Below are 26,447 nucleotides of genomic sequence, written 5' to 3' on the forward strand. Positions count from 1 at the left end.
GAACTTTTAAACTCCCTTGAATTTGTGCTCTCAGGCCTTTGAAGGAATATTCTCTTAAAATCCTTAATTTTAAGAAGTGCCTAGCTTTTCAGAAGGCTTCTCTGCCTTTTGCAGCAACAGCCTAAATTAAGGGGAGAACCCATAACTGGGGAATGCTGACTTGGAGTCTATAAATATGGAACACAGTTGAGTTCATCTTAACACACCATCATCTCTTCCTTATTTTTTTTTCTATTTCCCCTCTCCCTCAGTGGATTTCTAATGCACTGCTTTACAGGTTGTATTTGATGGAGATAGTGGTAATTGAGGAGGAATAGTAAAATAGAAGGCTGAAAGAGATTTTAATATATTTACCTGGTTGATTATTTGTATGTGAGTGCTGAAGTACCTGCTTCTGCTTTTGAAGAGAAATTATGTAACTTTCTCCTTTCCCTGTCCCCTGATCCCTCCTGTACTTCAGCAGCTGCTGATGACGATGATTGGGATGATGACTGGGATGACCCAAAATCAACTTCACCATCTTACCTTGGTTACAAGGAGACTGAGGCATCAGAAGCTGGGGGGGTCCAGCGTGGAAATTCTCGTGCAGCTGCTATGAAGTTACCACTTAACAAGTAATGGAAAATGCAGGGGAAATGTGTATATATTGAAGAGAATTGGAATTTGTCAAGATGTGTAAATTCAACATCCTTAAAATAAGCAATGTAAATATTACAGTTTTGGAGCAGAAGAGAAGGTGGATTTGTAGTTCAGCATATTCCTTAAGCAAGCACAGGACACAGATCCCTGAATGCTTAAAAGTACATGAGAGAGCTGTGTGATTTTTGAAGGTGTCATACAGGCAGATGACACTTTCACAATGCCTAAGCTTCAAGTCTTTGAAATTTAACTGTGTTCGACAGTTTGTTCTTAATGAAAGTCGAAGGTGATGGATGACTTGTCCATACAGTAGAATCTGATCAGAGATGCTGCCCCAGAGTTCTTGAGCAATCTGAGTTTCTGGTGGGGAAAAGTTCTGTTCTACTGTGTTTGTGCATCTTCCAAGTTGATTCTTGAGCCACAGAAAGTTTGATTTTATAGATAAAAATCTTAGAGTAGCATCAAGCTTTGTCAGGATTATGTTGCAGCTTAATTGTTTATTCTAAAACTGCCAATACTCTGAGAGCTAGTGTGTGGTAATCTCTGAGTGGATGAAAGCAGAATGGAAAAGGATTGTAGAATAATGGTTCCTTGTAGAATAATCTAACTAAAATCAACTGTCTCTGCATGACTAGTTAGTTTTGTTCATCAGTGGGTTTTTATGTCCAGTGTTGCATGAGTACCTCTACATCATTGTTTACTTGTAAACTCAGAAAAATAGCTTTTTTAAGAGATTTTTTTGTCTGTGGAATAAGTCCTACTTTACTGCTCATGTTTCTGCAAGCAGGTTGGCAATACCGCAAGGGCTAATTATCTTCCTAATTAGAAAGAGGACCACCATTTGCTTTTTATAAGGCATTTTGTAAGACTTTTAGAATAGTATAGTGGTTGTTTGGCTTTCTTTTAATTGGTGGATAAGTTATTTAAGATAACTTATGTTTAGAAGCACTTGATAGATCTTCTTTCAGGTGATTGAATTCTTGTAATTTGAAATCTCAGGTGCATGAGCATCTGTGTGTGTGGTGTTTCCAGAGAGGGTGGGGCTGCAGAGTTATGATAGATGATACTTTGTGACCTCCTGTTATGTTTTTTATGATGGTCAGCAGAGCAGGAATAACCACTTTGCTCTGCAAGAAGGGGCCTATTACACACACAGACATGCAAGATATACACAAAAAACCTGGATGTCAGTAGCCAAGATTCTTCTGCCTTTTTCCATGCCAAATGTTGATTGTTACAGTAATTCACATTAACTTTTTTCTATACTTGAGAAATATCTAGGATTTTTTCCTCTAATGGCAGGTAGTTCTGCATATGTCAAAGGAAGGAGAAATAATTTATCACTTCATTTTATTGTTAGGTTTCCTGGATTTGCAAAACCTGGGATGGAACAGTATCTATTGGCAAAGCAGCTAGCAAAACCCAAAGAAAAAATTCCCATAATTGTAAGTTGGGGTTGTGTATAATTTTTCTGTGTGGGTGGTATGGGTTTTTTTGGTCTTCTTTTCTCATTGGTTGGGTTTTGTTGGTTGGTTGGCTGGGTTTTATAATCCTCCTCACCTTTCCCTGTTTTCTCAACTGAACTTTTATCCTCAAGGTTGCTCTATATATTTGGGTCAGAAGAAACCAATGCTCAACACATAATTAGAAGTAGAACTGCCATAATAAAAATCCTAAGTGTGATGATGATAATTCTTTTCAGTACTTTTTTCCTCATGCTGCATCTGCATTACTTGTGATGAACATATGCCTTTTTGGGATTGGGATGCAGAGCAAATGCATTACACTGTCTATTCATTATCTAGATAGTTACATGTAAGAGCTACATTTGTAGAGGTCTGCAATATTCAGTTCTCCTGGTCAGGTCACTTTCTGACCTGAAAACCAAGCTCCTCTGTCTATATGCTGTTCTAGTGAAATGTGGTTGAAATAGCCCTAGAATTCACCATTCCTTTGTTATTTGGAAAAAATTGTAAAATACACAAAATAAAGTCAGCTGTGGTCTTTTGTCCCTGATTGCAAGAAGCCTCTCTGTTTCCAGACTCTCAGCCTCTCGCTGAAATCAATTGAAGCTCTCAGGTGAAGAGAGAAGATATTTATCCCCTTGTTTGCAGCTTGTGCAACATGACATATTTAAAGATAGTATTTGCAATTTCTTACAGATCGGTGATTATGGCCCAATGTGGGTATATCCTACCTCTACATTTGACTGTGTGGTGGCAGATCCCAAAAAAGGTTCTAAAATGTATGGTCTCAAGAGCTACATTGAGTATCAGCTGACCTGCACTGTAAGTGTATCTGAAACAGGATCTTTTGTCTTGCAAATATGTGTCATTTTTACATAAAAATAGAAATTGTGTGATTTGGTAAGAGCATTTTAAGAGTAAGTGGTAGTTGTAATATTTTTTTACCTCAAGGATTTCCTATTTTTCTAGAATTTCAAGTTCTTCTGTATTAAGGCTCTATTTCATAAATTTTATTTACATTCCATGTGGTTACCATTCTGGTCATGCTTGTTTCATGTGACTGTGTGTAGATGCCTGTCCAAGTTCAGAGTTGTGTTTCTCTTACAGAACACTAATCGGTCTGTCAACCACAGATACAAGCACTTTGACTGGTTGTATGAGCGGCTTCTGGTTAAATTTGGATTAGCCATTCCAATCCCTTCTCTTCCAGACAAGCAAGTAACAGGTAATTATTCCCAGGTCTGAATTCATGGAATGGGAAATAACAAAATCAGATTTTTATAAGGTTCAGTTATTTCTTACTGTTTGTTTTTCCCATTATTTTTAAATAAGGTGTCAAAGAAACCCCTACCTTTCTCCACTCAAAACTTATGATGAGTTGTTATGACTGATTGATAATAACAGATCAATACTAGGAGAATCACTTCAAAACTCGGGTTCAATTATCTAGTCCAGTGATTTTAAAAAAGGTAATTAAAAGCAAAACAAATCCCCCTAGTTACTACATGAGATAATAATTGCTATTGGAAAGAAGAGATAGCTACTTATGTTCTGTATTTGCTGATTGCCTGGGCAGATGTTTTTGTGTGGGGTTTTTTTTTAGGGTTTTAGGGGAGGGGCATGCATTGTGTTTGGTTTTGTTTGGATTTTTCTCTTTTGCATTGGATAATCACAAGCTTCCCAGAGGAAAGGGAACATCCCCTGACTGGATGGGATGGGGATCTTTTGCTTCCAAGTGAAATGTTGCATCTGTTTCTCCTCTTGCTTGATTTCACACTTGATTTAGAAAGCATCTTTCATTTGTATAGTGTTCTGCTCTGGTTTGATGTCAGTTCAGTTTGACCAAGCTGTCTGAAGCTTGTGGAAATCTTTTGTTCTGACTTCAAGAAAAGTCGGATTGGGTCCTTTAAATGCATTTAAAGTCATTGCAGCAAAATGTGACAATGCCTATGCATTTTCAGTAGTCTCTGTCTTCCTTTCTACAAGTGTATGCTATAATGCATGTGAAGGAAAGAATGGACACCTGTGTAGGAGGAAAATACTTACTTTAGCCCATTTCCACTTGTATGTTTTCTGGTAAGATTATACAGTGCCTAAGATAAACAGCCAAAACCAAACATATAAGCATCGGCATGTTGCCAACCACATGGCCATGGGCATCACTCAAAATGCAGCAGCTCTGCTGTGTTTGAAGAAAGCTGAGCATTGATGAAGTTGCTGGGATAAATGCCGAGGAAACTGAAAAGTGAGGAAGTGACTTCTTCCCTTTAGCCTCGTGTTTAGAATTGACCAGCACTTCTATTAAACATGTGCATGTCTGTTAACAGGAAACCAGAAGACATGATGGGGTCCCTAGATTTCATTGTAACTATATCTTAAAAGACCCAAGAGTCTGGCATCACACCTTGGCAAAATCCATTGCCTGTGAATTTCTGTCTTCTGGAATCTGAGGGAGAGAATATCTTGCTCCATGCAAAAAAATAATAATTAAAAAAAAAAGCCTGTCTCTTTTCTATAACATGAAGAAACTGAAAAAAGTGTGCTTATCTTTCACTGTGTTTAAGAGGCTTCTTTCTGAAGACTGTCTACAAAAAGCATTCCTGTCAATTTGTCTTGACAGAGCAAGATTCCCAACTGACTTTGTCAGGATCCTGGTTTTAATGATGTACTGGTGATGATAAGCTTAATGATCGGCATGTAATTGCAGCTGCTGCTGTTCTGGTGTTCTGCACTCCTTGCAGGAATGCTGTAGAGATTTCTGTATAGATTAAAAATTAAGCAAAGGATTACTGAAGGGTATAGAATGTCTCTTCCACAGTGTTTGATTTTTTTTTTTTTTTTTTTTTTTTTGCTAATTTGCAGGAAAAATACTCATACACAAAGTTCATTTTTCATTAGTGCTGTTGTTTACCTGCTACTCTTGCTAATTTCCATATTTACAAAAAAACTAAAAACCAAAAAAACCCAAAACCCAAACCACAAAAACCTCAACTTTGTAGATCTGCTGCCATAGTAACTGTGCAGTACAATTATATTGAAACAGTACATGCGTTCAAGGCTTGTCATCTGCGCTGCTGTGGAAATCAGGAGCATTGGGTCCTGGAGGAATCTCTCTTTCCTTACAAATCCTATTCACTGTATGCTTTACAAGTCTGATGTCATGCATTTTTTTTAAATTAGAAAGGATTCTCTCAAGAAGACATTTTCTACTTAAACGAAAAGGTTCTTATGAGTACGCAGTGATGATGCATTACTGGTTTAAGAAAAGATGGTTACTTATTTAGTTTGTATTAAAAATATCTTAAGTACAAAAAAAATCAGATACAGTCTTATATGTATGTGTATATTCTAACCAGTTTATGCATATGATTTATTGGTATTTTTTTTCCACAGTTTATCTATATGGAAGTATGTTTAAAGGAGGCACTGCTTTTTAGATTTGTGATTTGTGTTTGAGTGATTTCAAGTATTTTTGAGCAATCCAATTGTAATGCTTTTTGAGCTGTTTAATTTCGGTGCTTTGTTAGCTTGTACATGGCAACTTGGATCGTAGTTCTTTTTTCTTCAATGGTTTTGAACCTCATATTGACCAAGACTTTACTAGACTGTACCAGAAAAATGCCTTCATTCCAAGCCTGTGCCTGGCTTTTCTCTTGGGTCATCTGAATACCTAGTTTTTCTGTTCAAAAGTTTATTCATTTTTTTCCCAAAAAAATGTATTTGAATTGTGGGTGGGTATCAGGGTTTTTTTAATATTTTGTGGCTGTCTTAAAAAGGATCAGAACTTTTGCTCAGTAATCAATATTTAAAACTAATCAATTTATGGTTCTTTTGGTTTGTTAGCATAATGGGCCATTTTTTTATGAGTTGGACTCAATGATTCTTGTGAATCCATTCCAATTCAGGATTCTGTGATTCTTGTAAGTTCAGAGTCATTAAAGTGTTAATAACTCACCAAATGAATTGCAGGTTGTTTCAATTTAAATTAAAGAAAGGAATCTGAAGGTGCTAGCCTGTAAGTGTAACAATTATTGTTCAATGTGTAACAGGGCGCTTTGAAGAAGAATTTATCAAAATGCGAATGGAGAGGCTGCAAGCTTGGATGACGAGAATGTGTCGCCATCCTGTTGTCTCAGAAAGTGAAGTTTTCCAGCAATTTCTCAATTTCCGAGATGAGAAGGTAGGAAATGAAATAAAGTTCTCACACAGACTGAGATTGAGGAATTGCTATCCCCCCGCACTTCCCCTCAAACCAAGAGTTTGGCTCTGTAGCCGCCCCACTGTGGGCAGTAATGATGGGCTGGAAACTGCTGCGATACCTAACTCAGCTGATTGATCAAAACAAGGCATAAAATTGCTCAGTGAAATGCTGCACACCTTTCCTACACAGCTGTGCTCTTCAAAGTAACTTTGTTGCCAGTCTTTCACCGGACAGTTTCAGCAGACTAGGAAGATATGTAAAGCTCTTTTTGCTGTTGCCCTGCTGTGTCTCTGCTGGATTTAGTAATCACTGTGATCCTCTGAGTGGTGCTGCTCTGCTAACAAAAGCTACTTTATAGCAGATCTAGGTTGTGCCTGTATTGTATTTAAAAACAGCCCCCTGCCCCATCCCTATCCCTCAAAACCACAGTTTTTCACTGAAATGGGTTGTAATAGCACTATGTTGCAGCCTTAGCTGATATAACCAGCCATTTTTTATTCACACACACACTTTATTATGCTTTTTTAAAAGAGATTTTAATATCTTCAGTAAATGATAAATAAAGTAAGTAAATATTCAGTAAATAATGGTTTCTTCACGATTGAGCTCCAGCTCTGTTACTAATTAGGAAATAAACAGAAACACTCTTCTGCTTTCTCCTCAAAATAATTATACTTCTAAATACACATAGAATTTGCTGAAAAAGTAAATTATCCAGTCTGGTCTTAAAAATTTCCAAGGTTCAAGTCCCCTGTGACTAAGGTCACAGAAACAGCTTTCAGTCAGAGGTTGAACTAACAGCATACTTCTAACCAGAATTATTCTGTGATCCTGTAAGTAGATGCTTAATAACATAGTAAGTACTAGTCCTGGTGAAATGCTAGTTGGATGGTTAGTGGGGAGTTGTATAATTCTGCCAGCTACTCAGCACTTCTTAGTTTCTTATTTATAGATGTATAAACAGAACAGATGTTGCAATACATAGGGAATTTTAAACCACTAAGAACTTAGCATCATAATTGCATAATAGTTTCATGATCTTCTTGAGAAGCTTCTGATATGAGACTTGTCCTATTTGTGGAGACAGCTGGATATCATTGTTCTTATACTGTATCTCAGTAATACACAAGAAGGGTCTGTTGACCCCAGAATTTAGACAACAAAGTGCACAAAGGAGGAGGGGGAGAACTTTAGGAAACTGTAAAAAGCCTTGGCTCCTCTGAAGATTCCACTTCTTAATGAAAGGTTTTAATTCAGCGGTGGTCTGTTGATTAACAGTTCTCCTAAACATTTAATTCACTCCTTAAGCACATGCCTTTAAAGAAGGATGAGGGGTGGTCAAACTTTGTGTCTCTCTTTTCTTTTTTCTTTTTTTTTTTTCTTTTTAAGGAGTGGAAAACTGGAAAGAGGAAGGCAGAAAAAGATGAAACTGTAGGAGTCATGATCTTTTCAACAATGGAACCGGAAGCTCCTGACTTGGACATGGTAGAAATGTAAGGTGATTTTAAATTTTTTTTTTTTTTTGTATGAGCATTATGCATCTGGTATACAACAAATGCTGAGATAATCCAAAACTCAGATACTAAGTGTGCATATATATTCATGGATTTGAGGAGGTATTAATCAAGTCAGAGCTGAAAATTTGTTTAAATAATGAGATTTTCATATCCCCCCCTCCGATACTTGGTGGAACTCTACCTGATGTCAAGTTAGTTGATAGTTGATTAGTTGGGATCGAGTTCTGTCAGATCATACAGAGTTATGTTTTATACTGCTGTGGAAGAGTGGTTTGATCTTTAATCTTTCAACAGTTCCAAGACATGGTAAACTTACCAAGTAGCTTTAGGATAATTGTAGATGGACCAATAAGCAGAACAATGTTTCTGTAAAATAGTTGTATGTAATGTACACACAGTATGATTTGAATATCTGTAATCCATGGAAGGCTATTAAAAATGAAAAGTTATTTAAATTATCAAATTTCATTCTGGAAGTGCAAATGGATATCTTTCTTCTATATATGTGTATATTACATATACATGCACTTTCTAATGTGTATTCTGTAGGTGATAAACCTTTGGGTTTCACAGAGTTAAAGACGGGATTTACTATGCAGCCTTTATTTCACTCCTTTAGGCTTAATAATTTTTCTTAGAAGATGTAGCATGTATGACAAGCTTTTCTTACTGTTCTAGAGTGCAGAAACCTGTATAATGTTTTGTGTGTGTGTGTGGATAAACTGGATAGAAATGTTTTTAGTAGCAAAGCAGTAGTGTGTCTGCACCCAAAACAGGCTTTATGCAAGTGATGCAGTGCATATTGAGTGGATACAATGGTAGCAGTTCTGTGTGGTACTAGCAGAAAAACATGCACATTTTTAGGTCACTTACACTTCAGCCATGGGGTTTCAACCTAGACTACTTTGCTTTAGTGATGTGGTTTCTCTATATCCCAGTGGTGTAAAAGCTGAAGGGGTGAATGAGAGGGAGGATTTTGCACCCAGGGTGCAGGAGAGGGAATGTACTACATACACATCCCTGGCAGAGAGTGCCCAGCCTGTGGTCAGCTAATCAGTTTGTGCCCAAGCAGGGAGGGCACACCAGCCTGAGGAGAATGCTCACCAGGGATATGGGTTCCTGGGCTGGGGCTGGCAGCCTGGAGTAGTGCTGGGGACCTATTTCCAAGTGGTTGCAGGGTGGCTGTAACATCTCAGATGTCCACATGTTCTAGTGTGTGGGAATGCTGTTAAAAGTGTGTGTGTCTTGAAAGTCATTACTCCATTTACAGAGTGGGCAAACCAGCTTGTTCAATAACTGTTAGGTTCTTCAGTGTGAAGATGTTCTTTACTGAACAATTTCGCTACTATTTTGAGAGTCCTGCACAGGCTCATGAACATTTTCAGTGATCTTGAGACCACAGAGTGTGAAGTTTAGAAAATTAAAGGATGTTTTGCCCCTGAGGTAAGGGGAGTAAAGCAAGAGCCTTTTAGAAAGCCCAGGTGCTGGTTTTGTGCAACTATGTGTGTATAGTTTCCAGCTGAGGAAGGAAGTGCTGGTGGGGAAGTGGGAACCTCTAGTTTCTTGGGCCACAGCTGGAGCTGCTGCCCTGGCTCTGGGGAGTCACTCAGTGTCCCCTTGCTGTTACAGCTGTCTCATGCAGGCTTTGGCTGAGAGCATTTGAAAGATTGGATGCAGTTTAAATAAATCTCGTTGGAAATTATAAAATGCACATTTAGTTTTCTTTTGTAGAGTTCACAAATCACTGCTCTGTATGCAGTGCTGTGATAATGGAACACTCTGATAGCTGCATGCAAACATGCTTAAAGAGGAGTACAAAGGCACATACTAATTCAGAATTCTGGTTGTTTGCTCCCTGTAATGCAACTCAGCACAATGATATTGACAATATAATATGAAAGTATGCATATGTATTTCCCTAGGAGAGTTGCTATATTTTTATTCACCTATGTTAGACTTTATCAAAATATCTGACACAGTTATTTTCTTTTTATTTTTTCATTGTTGTATGAATTTCACTACTACTATTACACTGTCAGAAGAGTGCTAGTCCAGTGCCATGTGTCTACAAGTCTAATAGAGGAGGAAAAATGGAACAAATAATGCCCGTATATAAAGAGGGGAATTCTGAATTCAGTGAAATGGCAGAAATTTCAAGGAATTGGTTTATATCTCTGATATTTTTTGAGACAGAGTTGACATTGCTTAACATTTCAGTATTGTGTTTAAAGTTCGCATTATGCGTGTATTAAACCGCTTTTTGCTTTTGCTTTTTCAAGAGAACAGAAATGTGATGCAGTGGGTAGGTTCACCAAAGCAATGGATGATGGAGTTAAAGAGCTGCTGACAGTGGGACAAGAGCACTGGAAGAGGTGTACAGGGCGTAAGTGTCCTTCTGAACTCAGCACTCATTTATGTGGTGCTTTTCTCTCTTCTTTTTTTTAATGTATATAATTCAAGACACATCTTTAATGAAACTCCTAAATTATCATGGGAATTGTACAGCATTCTGGCTATTTTCAGTCTAAGAGTATAAATTGGGCAAGTTTTTTGTTAGTATGTTTGATGTGGGGCTTTTTGTTGGGTTGTGTGTGGTTTTTTTCTTTATCTCAGAAATATCTGTTCCCTGCCCATAGGTTTAAAAATACTTAAAGGTAAATAATTCCAGTAATGTAGCTAAAGCCTTTGTTGGACCTGTTCTCATATATTGGTCATTTATTTCAATTTTAGTGACATGGGAAAAATAGACCTGTTTATTTGATGAAATCATATTTTCAAATAATTGCACCTTATTAACCCCTTATTTAGGATCCTTGCATGCTAGGAGGAGTGATTTAAAGATGAAATGAGTTTAAGAGAAAAAGAAAAGAAAAACCAACTTGATTCTAACTTAATCTTTAGCCCAATTCTTTTTTTTTTTCCTATCTTGTCTCTTCCTTCCCACAGATATTTAGGGTTGCAGAACTTCACACCAAGTCCCTATGACTCTGCCTGGGCTCTAATTTCCTAGTCCACAGCAGTGTTCAGTGTTTGTGGCCACCACAAGGCAGCTATTGAAAGGAAGCAGGTACTACAGCTGAGGATCATAATAAGAAACACTTCAGGGCAGGCTGTAGTGTCTGGCAACCAAAGACCTGTCATATAAAACTCCTTGAATCACCTTAATTTTTTTTACTCTCCTTTAAACTCCCCCAAAAAAAACCAAACCATCAAAACATTGTCCCCAGAACTTTATCTCCTGAGTTATGTTTCCGCCTCTTACTAATCCAACACTACAGCTGAATATTTGGGGCTGACCAGAGAGAATGGGAAGTGTAGAAGCTCCATCTCTCATGGAAGTGATTACATTAGACTTTAGTATCTATAGGCTGTTACTTTAAATTATTTACATTTCTCAACTTTGAATGAAAGGGTTTCCTTCTACAGACCACTGACCCTCCTGCTGGACAAAAATAGTCTAACACATGACAGAGCTCTAACATGGTACAGATCTTGCTTCACTAGCAAATTATACTGAGGGGAAAGTGGAGAACAGGGGAAGGAATACGGTTCCTCAGATGAGACTAGAAAAACAGCATTGCTTTCCAGTTCCTGAAGCAGTGATCAAACCAAGGGCTGGCTGTGACTTGTGCTTACACTAGAAATTCAGTATTTTTTTAACTGCCAAAGTCTTTGTAAACTTACAACACTAGTGCTTTAGATACTGAATGACTCTTCTAATACTTACAACTATTAATTGGCTAGCATACATGCAGCAATACAGTTGTGATTGTGTTTTTTAAAATCTTTTTTTTTTTTTTTTTTAACATTTAGTTTTCCAGACATTCATACGGAATAAAAAAAAAAGAGAGAGACTGGTAAACTGGAACATGCAAAATGTTAGAAATCACTTAGGTTTAAAGTTCCCTGTCAGCTCTAGACTTAATTCTTAATCAGAAGTATTTTTGGCACTTCCTGAGCAATAGTTACATGCCTTCCATTCAGTGAGATTTAAAATAATTGACAGTGGAAACTTCTTAAATACATGTGAAAAGAAACCAAAGATTCTTCACTAAAGTTTCCACTGGAGATTCAGTATCAGTGTAATGGCTGATAAAAGAACTCTAGTACTCTAAATTGTACTCATAGTGTAAGACAGACCAGTTATCATAAATAGTCTGACTTCTGGAGAAGAGCTTGATCAAAGATAATCAATAAAATTAGGTTGCGGTGGGAGGTCGATTTGGGGGTTTTGTGGTGGAATTTTATACCACACAAAGGTGTTCTTCTGTAAAAATCAGATACTGTGGGATGCTAGAACAGCTAAAAACCTTCTATATTGCCTGAGCAGTGTACCCCCTGAATACAAATATTTGATAAAACCCATACCTATGTGGGGTTTTTTTCTGCTAGCATAGACAGCATATAAAAAATTGCTTTTGCTTTTCAGATTGCTTTTTAGGCCTCTGGAGTGGTGCTGTTCAAAGTGTTAATAATGAATGCACTCATAAATCACTGCTGATTGATGTAATTGTGATGGAGTAATTTATGCATGCATGTTCAATACATAAATTGTAAAAAACAATTTTATTATTCAGATACTTGCACAATTTTTATATCTAGATAATCTTGGTTTTTAGTGCCTTTAAATACAAAATTCATTATTATGGAGAGTTTAGGTATTATAGGTAAAATAATCTCCTCTCTTAAAATATTAATGAGACCTATTCTCGAGATCACAGTGCAGCACTTCCCCCTCTTCCTTCCCCCATGAGGGGGAAAGGAAAAAAATCTCACTGTATGCACAGGAGGACTCAGCTAGAAATGCAGTGAGATTTCTTTTTTTTTTTTTAATAGCATTCACACACTGTTTCCCCAACTGTTTGTACCTTTCAAGAATCCAGATTGCGATTGCTTTATCCAGTTTTGGAACATGTGTAGCAGGGGAGGGGGTAAAAAATAGGATTGTAAATGTGTCACTAGAGAAAATGTAAAACCTAGTTGTTTTTGACATCTGCTTCATCAAGTTTTGGAAATGCTGCAGATTTAGTCTCACTTACCCATGTTGGTTTTTTGCTTTTGTTTCCCCTCTTTTCCTCATCCTTTTCCCACTTTCAGCACTACCCAAGGAATACCAGAAGATAGGAAAAGCATTGCAGAGCCTGGCACTGGTCTTCAGCACTAGTGGATACCAAGGTACTTCTATAGCTTCATTTTTATTTTGCTTAAAAAGAGGTATTTTAATTACACCATGCTACTTTTTTTTTTTTCTGAAGATCTTAATGCTTTCCTCTTTGAGGTTTAGATGTCAAACACGGCTCTGGAAAAAATTCTAAAACCTTTCTTTTGTGTATGTTATGGGGGTTTTATGTTCTAGTCTGCAATCTTGTCTTCTCTCACTGTATAATCTTGTGGTGGGTTGGTGGTGGTGAAAGAGTTTAGTTTGATCTCTTAATATATAATCTGGTCACTGACCTAACTGACCAAACATGCTGTAGCATTTTTGTGATATCAAAGGGAAAGGAGAGAAAAATGAGGCCTTGAAAATGAGAACTGTTGTGTGACTTCATGATACAACAACTCCACACATCGATGGAAGACTTACTAAAATGTTTTAACATCCATTATGTGGGCTGGCTACTGTAGCCTTTTCTGTAGGGTTGGCTACTGTAGCCTTCTCTTGTCCTTCACCTTTGCTCCTCCTTCAAGAACCCTAGAAAAGAGCCTGTCGTGTTAGGTATGAGGGAGGGAAAAGGAAGACATCAATTGCTCAAAGTTTTCCTAAAATGTTGTCTTTAGACCAAGTTTAAAATATGTTAAGCTCTATTGATGTTTTCCAGACAACTGGAAAATATTTCCTCATAGACAGAGGGTGCCTGTTGAGTCAGTTTTCCCTGAAGTTCTCTTCTCAAAGGTGTTTGAGGTTTTGGGTTTTTTTCTTTCTATACTTGATAGCAAAATTACTGTGTTCTAAAACCTTATATGCTATAGCATAGAAGCATCCTGAAATGTTTCCTTAGAAACAATCTTAGAAATTTTAGTTGACCAGTACTTACTCTAATTACTCATCTATATCTTGCTTTATAATCTTAAAACATTTTGCCCTATAAATGATGTACTAAAATGCAACCTTCTGAAACACAGATTCTCTCCTGCTGGAAGTATTGGAAATAGGCATTGTCCCCATAGCTTTTTCTCATCTGTGTCCTGTACTTCAACAGGAAGACTGCTTAGTTAGAATTGAGCATAGCATATTGCTTTAAAGCAACTTTTGGATATGAGAATGAAATAGTGGGTTTGCATGGTTATGAATTCTTAGCATGGGTTAGAAAACTGTAAATTCTGCCTGGATAAAATCTGTAGCAAGAAGTCTTGTGAAAGAACTGAAAATTGCTTGGGCTCTAGCACATTCTTTTGCCAGGGTAAAGAGAAAACAGTATATCATAAAGCTAGGATACAAAATTGCAGATCAGCCTTACAAAGGAAAGCTTTGATTTGATTTCCAGCATCTTTGATTGGTATGAAAAAATTGATCCCATGATAGTTTGGGAACAAGGCAAACATGTCTATCTTTGATTTTTGCCCAGTCATAGCTGGTTGCACCTGAATATTGTTGAGAAAAGTACCCTTCCCACAGATGCCTTTGCCTTGATTCCACATTTTGCTCTTTTCAATAATTTGTACTCTTGTATTATTTCCAAATTAATAATATATGGGATTCTTTACTTTTTGAGTTCCCAGGAAGAGAGAGCAAGTAAGATGCAGATGTGGCTTTAAATGGCTTCATCACTGCTTCTCTCACTCTGTCCTGCCTGCTGCTCACATATGGATTCACCTGATCATTCCAGCAGGTACAGGTCTATGGATTAAGCAGAATCTCTGCAAAAGACATATGCACCTGGATTTAAACTGATAGGCCACAGCTTTCCAGATGTCAGTATATAAAAGAGGACACATTGTTTCCAATGAAGAAGTAGCTAGGCTGAGTATGATGTATGATTTTTCTGGAGTATCAGTAAAGAAGAATGGCTCATTCAGCCATGCTTAAGAACACTCAGTTCAGTTTCTGTTAGGAGCTGAATCTCTTCATCCTTTGTTGTTTATTATTTGGTTGGGTTGGTTTTTTGGATTTCTTGTAATACTAGTGTTCTGAAAGTTTAAGCATATAGGCCACTGATGACTGCAATGACTGATTTGATGACAGAAACATTTCTAGATACTGGTAGCTGACTTCTGACATACTGCATTTACTGTTAGTTGGTTCGTTTGCATAGTTAGGATTGGATGTATCTATTGCCCGTACCACTTTCATCAGTGATGCCTGCTTGCTCTGCAAAGCTTTATGTGTAGTGATGTCTTCTGCCTTCTCTTCTAATTTCCAGCCTAAAATATTTAAGATTGCACCAGCCAAGATACACTTGTTAATCTGACTCACTCTAGCTCTATTTCTCAAGCTACAGAATGAGCCTCATCTATTCATTGACAGTCCCAGTGTGTGTTATGGATCTGTCCCCAGTATTTGCAGAGGCAAGGGTACCTTTAAAACTGTTAAGGACACACTGAAAAGTTCTGATTTAACTTTGCTATGGACTTAGGTACTGTCCAGTTGGTTCCAAGAATGTGCACTTTCAAGCATGGTCCTGGTCCAAAAATGCATATGGGACAGTACCAGAACATGCCTGGAAGTGTCCTGCAGCCTGGTAATGTGTTGCCTATGCTACTGTGTCATAGGATACTCTAAGGTTAACACAGCCTTAAATAGCATGGTGCCTCTTTTGCGGCACCAAATCTGGAGGAGTCTTTCTCCTATATTAAGAAAATGTGAATGACTGGTATGCCATTCAACCATAGTAAGATCTCCTAATCCTACATCACCCCTCAGGAATTCTGTTAGGCAGTTACACACAAGTTTCGCTATCCTGTCAGCTAGCAACAGGCAAATCCTGCTTTACAAGCTGCTTGTGTGCTGAACGTATCAGTTCGAGGTGTACTTATCAAGAAAAGCTTTGCTGCAAGTATTTGCTGCTAGTAAATCAAATTTTGTGATTTTTCCTACTGAGTTATATTAAAATGTACTTTGAAAGAAAAGAAAACAAAAATGCTTCTTGACAAAAAAAAATTGTCTATCCCAGTCAAGACTTGGAGTATTAGTTCCCCCAATGTCTGGTGTATTCCTTCTGAAATGATTATCACTGGCATTTACCAAGCAGTTGAACTGCTAAGAGATGTTCTATTAAACATCTCCAAAAGGCTCTCCATAGTTTTATGTCTTTCTTAATCTCCTAGTGACAGTATGTAGACTGTAAATCAATGAAAATATCTGTTTCTCCTTGTTGTTGGGTTGAAATATCTATGGAATATTACTGTCCATTTTAACTGCTCTTTTTATAGCTACCTTCAGTCAATGCTTTTAGGCCCCCTGTGTTTCTTCTGGGGATATATGTACTAAACACTAACATAATTTCGTTATAAATGTTGGCAACATTTGGGGCTTTCTGCTACTCTGTTGATTAAAGGACCCCTGACATCCTGATGTATCCTTGCACTGGGACCCAACTCAGCTTTCACAGACTGAGTTAAGAAGTAAATTCCCAGCTTTGCATTGGTTCAGAAGCTGAGAATGCTGAAAATAAAAGATGATTGTTTTTGGGAGGGTTTATCTAGATCCTTTGAAGCTCTGATCTATGACGGTTCCTTGAGTGAGTATAGAAGGGGAGGATTTTGTTGTTCAACTTAAATATACATACATACTCTTCCTCGTTTTTTTTTTGTCAGATATGGAAAGTTACCATATTTCATGGCATTGTAAAATGAATAGCAATATCTAGACCAATGTGGCTTCTGACTCTGAAGCCACACCATCTTTTATCCCAAAATCTAGGGGTCAGTTGCCTAAGCAGTAGTTACTTCAAGTTTACTTCTGAACAGACAAAAGAATTCTGAAATGCTGAGAATACTTAAGCCTTAAGCCCGAAATAATAAAATTGATCACCCTACTATTTTTTTTTTGTTTTACAAAAAGGTGAACATATGTTATGAATTGTGTACCTCTTGAGTCTCTCAATGGGAATTAGTGTTGGTGGTTTTATTTTTATTTTATCCTAACAGGCCCAAATAGGAGAAAAATAATTATTTGTTTAGCAGTGTTTGTGTTACTGGACTGATTAGTTCTTAGGATCAGTCACTTTGCCTCACAGCTTTTTGATTTATATGAAACCAGTCTAATGGAAAGTAGGAATCGATTGATAGAACTGAAGCAACATTCAGTCATTACCTTGTTTCCTTCAGAACATGCTAAAATGAAGGAATCCTATGTAATAAATCTCTAATGCAGATTAGACCATATGTTGTAGTAAAACAAGATACTTTAATGCTCAGATTAATCATTAATGAAATCTATGGTACTTTTCAATTAAGTCACTGATTAATATCTATAGAATAAAATCAAAAAGTTCATAAAAGACTAATCACTGCCTAATATCAAGACATGTCTGAAAGATAAGAAAAACTCTTTTTTCTTAAACTAAAGTTTGATATCTGCAAACTCTACCTTCGCCTTTCTACTCTCTACCTCAATTTGCTTTCTGTACTGTTGACTACGTGCTTTGGACAAGCTAACATGGATGGGAAGGTGAAGTTGCATGAAACATACAAGAATGTAAGGCTTGTTTCCATCTTTGTCCCATGTAGCCTGTCCTGTTAGTAATACAGTGTTATGAGTGCTTGTGCTGTTGTCTAGCTTAGGATTTATGGTGATGTTTGTATTGTTAAGCATAGATCGTAGGGTCCTTTGATCTGTTTCATATGAGGATGAAAGTTAGAAACTCACTCTGAAAACCAGTGATTTTTACAGAGCTTGAAAATATTGTCTAAGAGTTCCCTGAAAGATCAGAAGTCTTTTTGTCCAGGAAAAAAAGTTACTTGAGCCTCCGTTTGCTTCTCTGACCTTTGAACAGTTATGGTCCAGGACTGTCAGAGAGCTCAGGGATAGTAGCACATCAGCTTTGTCAGTCTATCTTTTGTAACCCTCCTCATTCTTCCTTCCTTTCCATCCTGGTAGACTTCCTGTTGCCCCATGTGGAGGAATACCTGTGTATTTAAACTGCATAAAATTATTAAATGTGGAAATAAGTAGTGCTAGTACTGTGGTAGAACATTAATTTTCTACAAGACTTTTAGTTTTCCTCCTTTAATGCTTTAAAAAAAATTCTTCATTTCTGCTGGTTATAAAAGCATGGCTAGACATTTATTATTGTGAATAGGCTATTTTATAAATTTGCCTTGAATCAAGGCAAATTTCTTGTTGCAATTGATTTACTGTAATTTGAACACTGATGTTTGTTGAACACTTCTAGGAGAATCTGATCTCAATGGAGCAATAACAGAAGCAGGGAAAACTTATGAAGAAATTGCCAGTCTTGTAGCAGATCAGGTAGGAATATTGCAAATGCAATGGTGTAGTGTGTACAGACATATCACCTATTTGAATTTCTTCTGACTTTTCTTTTTTTCTCTCTGATTAAAACATAGCTGCTAGTGCTATAGACTGATTAAATTGCTATTAACACTTTTAAATGCATTATCATCTTCTTTTCTACTCTGTGTCAGCTCAGGGGGAATGTGATGAGAGGGCATTTCTGTTGGTCAGAAAGCCCTCATGCTTGTTTCTAAAATACTAAAATGATTGTTTGGTCTTTAAATGTGTTCATTTTTTTATGTTTGTGAACTGTCTTCATTACTGATACAAAAGAATGGTATTTAATCAAGGGCAGAGTTTCTGCCTTCTCTCTGCATTCCCCAAATGTCTACAGGACCCAGATTTTGCTGTTGCTCCATGTGGGGGAACTCCTGTGTACTGAACCTGCTCCATTGCCTTGACATGCAGTTGCCTGCTTCAGGAAAAATCTGGCTTAAATAAACCTTGATTGGTGTTCAGGACATACACTGATATTTAGCATGTTACGCTTAAAGTCTCCAAAATGCAGATCTTCTTCATCTCAAGGCTGAGTCTGAAATTTCTTAAGACACCTTTCCACATTGACAACTAAGGAGATGCACCTGTGCATGTACATATTTGTATATGTAATGAGAGACTGCACTGGAAACCCTTCTTGGGTGAAAAGGCAAAACCCCATCACTTCATGAGCTAGTGTTAAGTAAAACAAAGAGCAGAGGCATCTGCACAATGATGCTCAGTGCCTTGCTTTAAAAAGCTTATATTTTAAAAAAAACCCTTTTGATATATGAAAACTTGCATAAACAATATTTTGGTTTGGGTTTTCTTGATTGTTTCCTTCCCTTTTTTCCCCTTTGCCCTTTCTTGGCATCCTAGTTTCTTTTCTGTGATGTTAATTTGCCACAGATACTTTTACTTATGCTTATGCTTTGTTTATTAGCCAAAGAAAGATCTTCACTTTTTGATGGAAACAAATCATGAATATAAGGGATTTCTTGGTTGCTTCCCTGACATCATAGCAGCTCATAAGGTATGTGACAAGCCTTTCTTTTTAAGGGCTGGGCAGTGGGGACAGCAGCAAAAGTGTATGGTACCCTGCATTTGTGCAGCAGCCTGGCCCCTGCTGCTGAAACACTGGAAGTTTCTGTGAAACTGGTGTGTTGATTTTTAAAATAAGAAGTAATTAGAGGGAAGAAAAACTAGAATTTCTCCCAATAATACCACGACTTTCTGCTATAGTAGAGCAGTAGAAGGTTCATTATTTTCTTCAGGTTGATTTCATGTCCCAGTGGGGTGAATAGCAGTAGTGTAGATTTGTAATATTTGAGCCTTATGTAATAGTTGATAATAAAACCATGTGAGTATTGTGGGAAAACTTGTGTACACTTACATGGCTGGCTTGCTGATATGTGATAAATAATCATGCACTGTATTGAAGTTTCTTTAATATCAAAAAACAGAGATCAGAGCTAAGCTCTAACATTTCTAGGGGGAAATGTTACCAAACAAAATACCAGCAACAAAACCCCCAGCCATTTTCTTCTCTGTAATACAAAAGCTATGGTGTATAGTTTTGGATATTTTGCCTTTTTTCTTTTTTGGTCACAGAGTTTTCCTTAGGTCATATGTCTGCTGCAATGTATTTAAAGAAATACTGTGAAGTATTAAAACAAGTGCACAAATATGTGGGGTTGGGCAGTTTTTTTATCACTTGAAGTGTTAAATGTATAGAACAAGAACATAAGAATATACTTCTGAGTGCAACAAAGAAAAAAGCATATCAGATATGTGTATTCTTTCTTCAGGACGTTTGCAGGCCCTCGTCCCACAGAATCATTGGGGCAAAAATACCATAAAAGGAGGAAAATGTTTTTAAAACTTGAAACATAAGCCTACTGCCAAGACACATGTAAATAGATTCTCTTGCATGTTGTTTGGCACAAATACATTGTGTAGGGAAGGCATATCTTTTTATGCTTGTTATTTATGTGACTCGAGGATTTTCCTGAATCAATGGCTATACATTGCATTGAGTTGTAGTCTCTTGAAAAACAGTGTTATGTTGCCTTCTCTTGTAAAATGTGCAAAGAAGATTCTACAAGCTTTTGGATGTCAGTTATGTTGGTCATCTGTAATTTGAAACTTTGTCCATTTGTCTTTTTTGTATATATTCTTGTGTATTACTGCCTGTACCAAACTCAATTTGCTGATGATTCTGATCGTGCCTGTGTTTAAAGTCACTTTTTGCAGGGACTCTTGGAATCAATAAAGTGAAATAACAAACTTTGGATGAAAATGTGAGAAGGCAGAATCGATCATTTTGTGTACATATGTGTACTGACTGCAAACTCAAAATGTAGCTAGTGGCATTTTAGATTACTATGAACACCCCTAAGTTGACTACTCTTCTAACTTTTGGTTTCTACAGGGAGCAATAGAACGAGTGAAGGAAAGCGACAAGTTAGTGGCAACCAGTAAAATAACACCACAGGACAAACAGAACATGGTGAAACGTGTGAGCACCATGGCTTATGCACTACAAGGTAAACCAAATTTTGAGCTAAATGGCAGTGTTGTAGACCTCTGAAGGACTTCTGTTAAGCAGCATACTTTGAAAGAAAATCTTTTGCTACCAGGAATAAAACTTTGGCATGGGTTATTTGTGGGGGCTTTTTTGTGACCTGCTTAGATTTTTTCTAAATTGCAGTTATTTTGCTTCTCCCTTTTTTTTTTTAAAATCTCACATTGCTATTGCAAAAGACACATATGCAATTTTAAAAAACCCAAAATAACTTCCCCAGGCTGATTCTTTGATTTGGAAGTAATGTCTCAAATTAAAAGCATGGACTCTGGTGCAAGAAGCAGGTCATCATTAGCAGAAGTGTTTTTCTGACTTCCAGTTTAGCCAGATATAATCCATCTCCCAGATGAGATTCATGTTCTTTTGGATAAGATCTTTATTTCCTGGATATTTTTTGAATGATCTTTTTCCTCTTTAGGTTAGAGGCGTTGTAAATACAAGGTGCAGCACACCGCACTAGAAAAACTGGGGAAGCGAGGAGTCAGGGCTCAATCCTGCAGGATATCAAGCCATTAAGTGCATCCTGTTACTGACTTCAATGAGATTACTCATTACTGAGGAGGTTGCATCATTTTTAGATGATTTAAAGGCAAGAGTACTCAATATATTATGTGACGAAGTCAGAGCAGCACACAAAATTGATTTTAAAAACAACCAAGAAAGCTCCTCATCTCCTTCCTTTTAGTCATAGTGACGCAAGAGGATTGTGTTTTATGTGTGGTAATTGGGGAAGAGACCTCTAGGATGACTTTTACAATGTAGCATATTCTCCCTCCATTGATATCGGAAATTATATTTAACTTCTTCTTTCAGCCATGAGCTGTGATCTGAGATGTAGAAATTGATGTAAGGTGTTACAGATTCAGTAATGCTGTTCTCAGGTATCTGTTGAAACAGCATAAGTCAAGAAGGAGTCACACACTGCTGGTTGTATCTTTTTTGTTCTTTTTTGTTGAGCTAAGTATTTACAGCTGTGTCTTACAACTTGATATCTACACCCTTGGAAATCTGAATGTCCAAGCCAAAATTCTGTTGGAAACCCTTGAGGAAGGAACAGTTACCTAAGTAGAGGAAAATCCTGCTTGTATTTTTTATCGAATCTTTGTGCACCTGAGTACTGTAATACAAGAACCTGGCTTTGTCCAGGAACTGCCCAGGTTGGTGTGTAATTGACGCCCTACCAATCTGACAAACAATTCCACTATAACTTGAGTGCTGTAAGCAGAACAGGTTGTCGAAGCATGAGAACTGTCCTCCCCTGCTGGCAGGGCTGGACACTGAGCTTGCTGCAGAGAAACTAACTTGAACTGAGTGAAACTGTTCCTAATTATAAATGCTTCTGTTAAATAATTTGTCTCCTGGGTCTGATTGCAGCTGAGATGAATCACTTCCACAGTAACCGGATCTATGACTACAACAGCGTCATTCGTCTCTATCTGGAGCAGCAGGCGCAGTTCTATGAAACGGTAAGGGCTTCAGCAGTCTTTGCTTGGCGTGTACTGTGCTGCTGCTTTTATAGGAAATACAGGCTTTAATCCATGCTCCCACAGAGCACATACTTGAAGAATTGTACAAAAAATTTCTGTAAAAGGAATTGTAAAAAAACCCTGAGAAGTGAAAGAATGAGTTAAAATATTTTCCTATAGATACTGTCTTATGTACATGATGGTTACAATAAACCCAGTAGAACTAAGAACCACTGTTCAGAAACCACATTGTTGATAGCTTGACTATTTCTTCCCCCCAATGCCTGTACTAGGGTTACCAAGTTCTCCGATGTGTAGTAAGCAAGGCCTGCTGCACTGAACAGAACAATAAAACATTTCAACAAAACTTTCCTCCCATAGGATGGGAGTGAGAAGGGAAGCTTTTGTGATTTAAAGCCTGATGTGTACAAGTGTGGGGCAGGAGGGACAGGAGCGTTTCAGGTGACATTAAATATTTTAAATCTGAGCACTCTCCCTACCACTGTAGTTCTCATTTGACAGTGTTGTCATGCATGTATCCTTTGTGATTTTTAAAAAATAAACCAAGAACAAGCTTTCTAATGTGATAAGCTGGTAAACAATTGAGTTTGAATGTGCTGCAGCCTGACTTCTATCACTAAAAGGAGTCTCATGAGTAACTGGTGTCCCTTCACAGTCATAAAAGTTGCCAGTGAAGCTTCAGAGTTATCTTTAGTGGGTGGCAAATGCAGGTCCCTCATCAGGTCATTTTGCTTACTTTCCTTGAAACATCTGGTGGGGTTTAGGCTTAGGTTGCCCCTTACCATCATTCAGGCTCTTGTCCAGTCTTTTTCAATCCTTCTGCCTCACCAGTTTTTTTCTACCAATGCTCTCTCTCTCACATGTTCACATGTGGGGTCATGGCTACCATGAGAACTGTAGGGAGTGCACAGGAGCTCTGTTCTGATGTTTCAGCCTTGCTTCAGCAGGAAAGTGGGTTTCCTGGAAAATCTGGCTTTGTTCCTGTTACTCTCTCGTGCAGCTAGACAGGCAGAATAACAGCCCTGCCTACAATGCTTTCTGCAGCACAACTGGAGCAGTGAAAGTACCAAATTAACAAAGCAGAAAGTGTATATATGAGAAGTCTTTATAATGGAATGTTTTGAGAGTCCTGCATACCCAAAACCTGCAGTAACGCCTGCAGTTTTTCATCACATGAGGGAACACCTAATTTCTTAGCCTGCAGTCATATTTCTGCACAGTGTAAAGTGACTGCATATTAAATATCTTCTGTTTCTTTGTTTCAGATTGCACAGAAGCTGAGGCAGGCACTCAGCCGCTTTCCTGTGATGTAGAGAATAAGGAGTATTCAACAATACAGAACAACTCCAAAGTGCTTTTCTGATGTGGGGGCAATGCTAATAAAAACTTGTTAGCCTTTGCAAAAAAAATCCCAAAAAACCCCAAACCAACAAGAATCAGTTGTTAAAAAGTATTATTTCAAATTTTACTTTATCAGCCTAAATCATACAATAACGCTCTCCTGTCTTGAAAGCTTTCCCATTGATATCATTATTTAAATAAAAACAGCTGGGTAATGCTGTCAGTTATAGGGATCTAAATTATCAAGCTGATATGTTGCCATGGACTTCATGAAGACTTGTCTATCAGATACTATTCCAAAAACTCTTCATCAACACCAAAGTGACACATTTGTAGCTTTTTTTAAAATGGGAAAGCAGACAAACTTAAGAAAATGACCTAATATTCATTATATTCAATTGAGCTCTCCAGCAGTTCAGTAACCAGGAGGAATTATATTCATGTATGTTTCTGGCACATGTTTGTGATAATCTCCTGAATGAACGCTTTGTTCTTAAGTTTTGCTTCCCATATGCAGCCATGGCATCCTGCTCCCAGTATGACTTCTGGTAAATATAAATCATTCTTCCCTGTCTTTTTCCTTCTAACAAAATCTTGTTCTTGTGGCGCACCACCTCAGAGCTTATGCCAGGCTCACTTTTTCACTATGCACTGTGCAAGAAGACAAAGTACAAACAAGGAACGAGCCATTCAGGAAAGTGTGAAAAACAGTTTTCCATACCAGCACTTTGACACCCCCAATGTTATGCCATAAGGCACTGGTGTTTCTCAGTGCTGTACAGGGCCAGCTTCCCCTCTGACAGTTTGTAGAGTTTCAGCAGAGGGGACAGGGCCACATCTAACCCAAACTAGTAGACATCCCCAAATTCCAACTAAGCTCAGGTCTTCCTGTAGTAGTATGGTGTGCTATTGGTTCAGGTTGACTTTTTGTTGCCTTCTAATGCAAACGCAAAGGTGACAAAGTACTGAATAACATTAGTTATTACACAAACTCTGTTCTTTGATCGTCATCTTTTATCAAGTGACTCAGTATCCTCTTCCATACTACTGAAATACCATTTGAGGCCTTGGCTTTTCACAGAATCAAACCAAATAAAGCCACCACCAACTGTGTTCACAATGGGCACCAAGTACAGTAATTCATTTCTTGCCATAGGCAAGCAGGAAAGCCAAAACACAGTTTCTACTAATATGTGCCTAGAAAATAAATATTTTAGTTAAAAAAAAAAACAAACAAAAAAAACAACTAAAAAGGCATTTTACCAATAAGCCATTCTAAGTGACGGGTACAGTCTGCCAGTTCAATAGTTGCCTTACTCTGTTTTGCATTGGTGTTACTTTTCTGTGCTAGAAGGAAAATCTGGGTCTGCCTGAATAACCTGAAACCAAACCAAGCCAGACTAGGCCTAAGTCTAGATGCTTCTCAGTGTCACGAGTTTTGTTCACCTTTTATAAACCTTGTCTTTTTCTCCTCCCAATTTTAGTTTGCTTCCAAAATTCCATAGTGCAGCGTTGTTTGATACAGCCATTTAAATATGTACAAATTGTAAAGAATGTGTATAAATGTTTTACACCAAATGTAAGATCTGCTTGCATGTAGAAGCAGCTTATATAATAAATTGTTACAATGTGTACAGTAAATTCTGAAATCACTTTTTCAAGCCAGCATTTTTTTAGCATTTGTATATTCACTTTTGGTAATGAAATATCTTTGTAACAGACTCTTCATTTGGGAGGGGAAGGGGGCTCTTTTTACCAATCCTTAAATAGTTCCATATGCACTAAAGTTGAAAGCTCTTTATCTTGAATAGATTGTTTTGGAATCTTAAGTGTGAGCTCTGCATTCCCAGTGCAGGGAAGCTATGACAGTAGCAACTGTGTCAGATGCAACATTTTGGGAAAAAAAAAAAAAAAGAAAAAGAAAAGGAAAAGTGTTAAAAGATTTCTAGTAAAATGAAGTTAAACTGATAATAAATATTTATGTATATCCACCAGACTATTTTATCTTTTTTTTTTTAATCATCATGTTGGTTTTTAACAGGGTGAATGTAGAATGAGGCAAATCCTGCCTGTAGCTTTTCGCCAGCTTACACACGGGCCAGCTGAGGAATGAGGAAGCATCCATGTGTCTTCCATAAAGCAGGCATCCCAAGTGGATGCTATAATAGTGCTAGTGACTGCAAACCAGCAAAGGCTACGCATATGCTGTAAGCTTTCTTTATTCAGGTCAGTCCAGCTCGTGGCTGATGGAACCCTCCTGACTGCAAATCAGTAGTAGAGCACAGTGCTACTGTGTGTTCCTGGCTTTGTGTCAGCATGGTGTTGACCCAGAATAGAAATTCGATTGTCTTTGATATTTTTTAAATTAGATGTGAATAGTGTCAGTTTAATTGCATGAGTTGGGGGTAACAGAAAATGTTCACACTAAAGATGTAGTCATAAAACAGAAATACCAAGTTAGTGCAAGGCTTGAGCAGTGCTCTCCTGTGTTTTGTTTGTCATAGCTGAATAATCAGTCTGCAGCATCCACAGCCTTACTACTGTTTCCTGGCTTATGTTTTCCTTCCAGGGAGAGCCAAACACTGGCATTAGCCCAGTGACTTCATAAAAGACATCAATTGCCCAAGCTCTTGGGTTTAACTTTATACTTGAACTGTTTATTCTGTTACTGCGACGACACCCATTTTTTAAAAATAAAATGCAGCTGTACAGAGAGGAAGGGTACCTGCATTTCTTGTTTGCAGTCCAACATAGAATTAGACTGCAGCAGCAGATTCTGT

At 37.6% G+C, this 26,447-nt stretch overlaps 1 protein-coding gene across 3 annotated transcripts in view; it reads left to right on the top strand.

Annotated features, from left to right (window-relative positions):
• SNX9 (sorting nexin 9) overlaps nucleotides 1-25,655 on the top strand; it is a 59,244-nt gene extending 33,589 nt beyond the window's left edge. For 2 of the 3 annotated variants that reach the window (XM_084202330.1, XM_084202332.1), the window contains 13 exons: nucleotides 461-614; nucleotides 2,000-2,084; nucleotides 2,802-2,927; nucleotides 3,213-3,330; nucleotides 6,155-6,285; nucleotides 7,696-7,799; nucleotides 10,103-10,206; nucleotides 12,921-12,998; nucleotides 18,158-18,234; nucleotides 19,199-19,288; nucleotides 20,687-20,801; nucleotides 22,214-22,305; nucleotides 23,592-25,655. In XM_084202330.1, the coding sequence (XP_084058456.1) occupies nucleotides 461-614; nucleotides 2,000-2,084; nucleotides 2,802-2,927; nucleotides 3,213-3,330; nucleotides 6,155-6,285; nucleotides 7,696-7,799; nucleotides 10,103-10,206; nucleotides 12,921-12,998; nucleotides 18,158-18,234; nucleotides 19,199-19,288; nucleotides 20,687-20,801; nucleotides 22,214-22,305; nucleotides 23,592-23,639 (1,322 nt within the window). In that variant the 3' untranslated portion in view covers nucleotides 23,640-25,655. The remainder of the gene's footprint in view (nucleotides 1-460; nucleotides 615-1,999; nucleotides 2,085-2,801; nucleotides 2,928-3,212; nucleotides 3,331-6,154; nucleotides 6,286-7,695; nucleotides 7,800-10,102; nucleotides 10,207-12,920; nucleotides 12,999-18,157; nucleotides 18,235-19,198; nucleotides 19,289-20,686; nucleotides 20,802-22,213; nucleotides 22,306-23,591) is intronic. The other variant, XM_084202331.1, reaches the window with a different exon arrangement.
• Nucleotides 25,656-26,447: the final 792 nt, after the last annotated feature.

This window comes from Fringilla coelebs (assembly GCF_963513975.1).
Source record: "Fringilla coelebs genome assembly, chromosome: 3".
Lineage (NCBI taxonomy): Eukaryota > Metazoa > Chordata > Aves > Passeriformes > Fringillidae > Fringilla > Fringilla coelebs.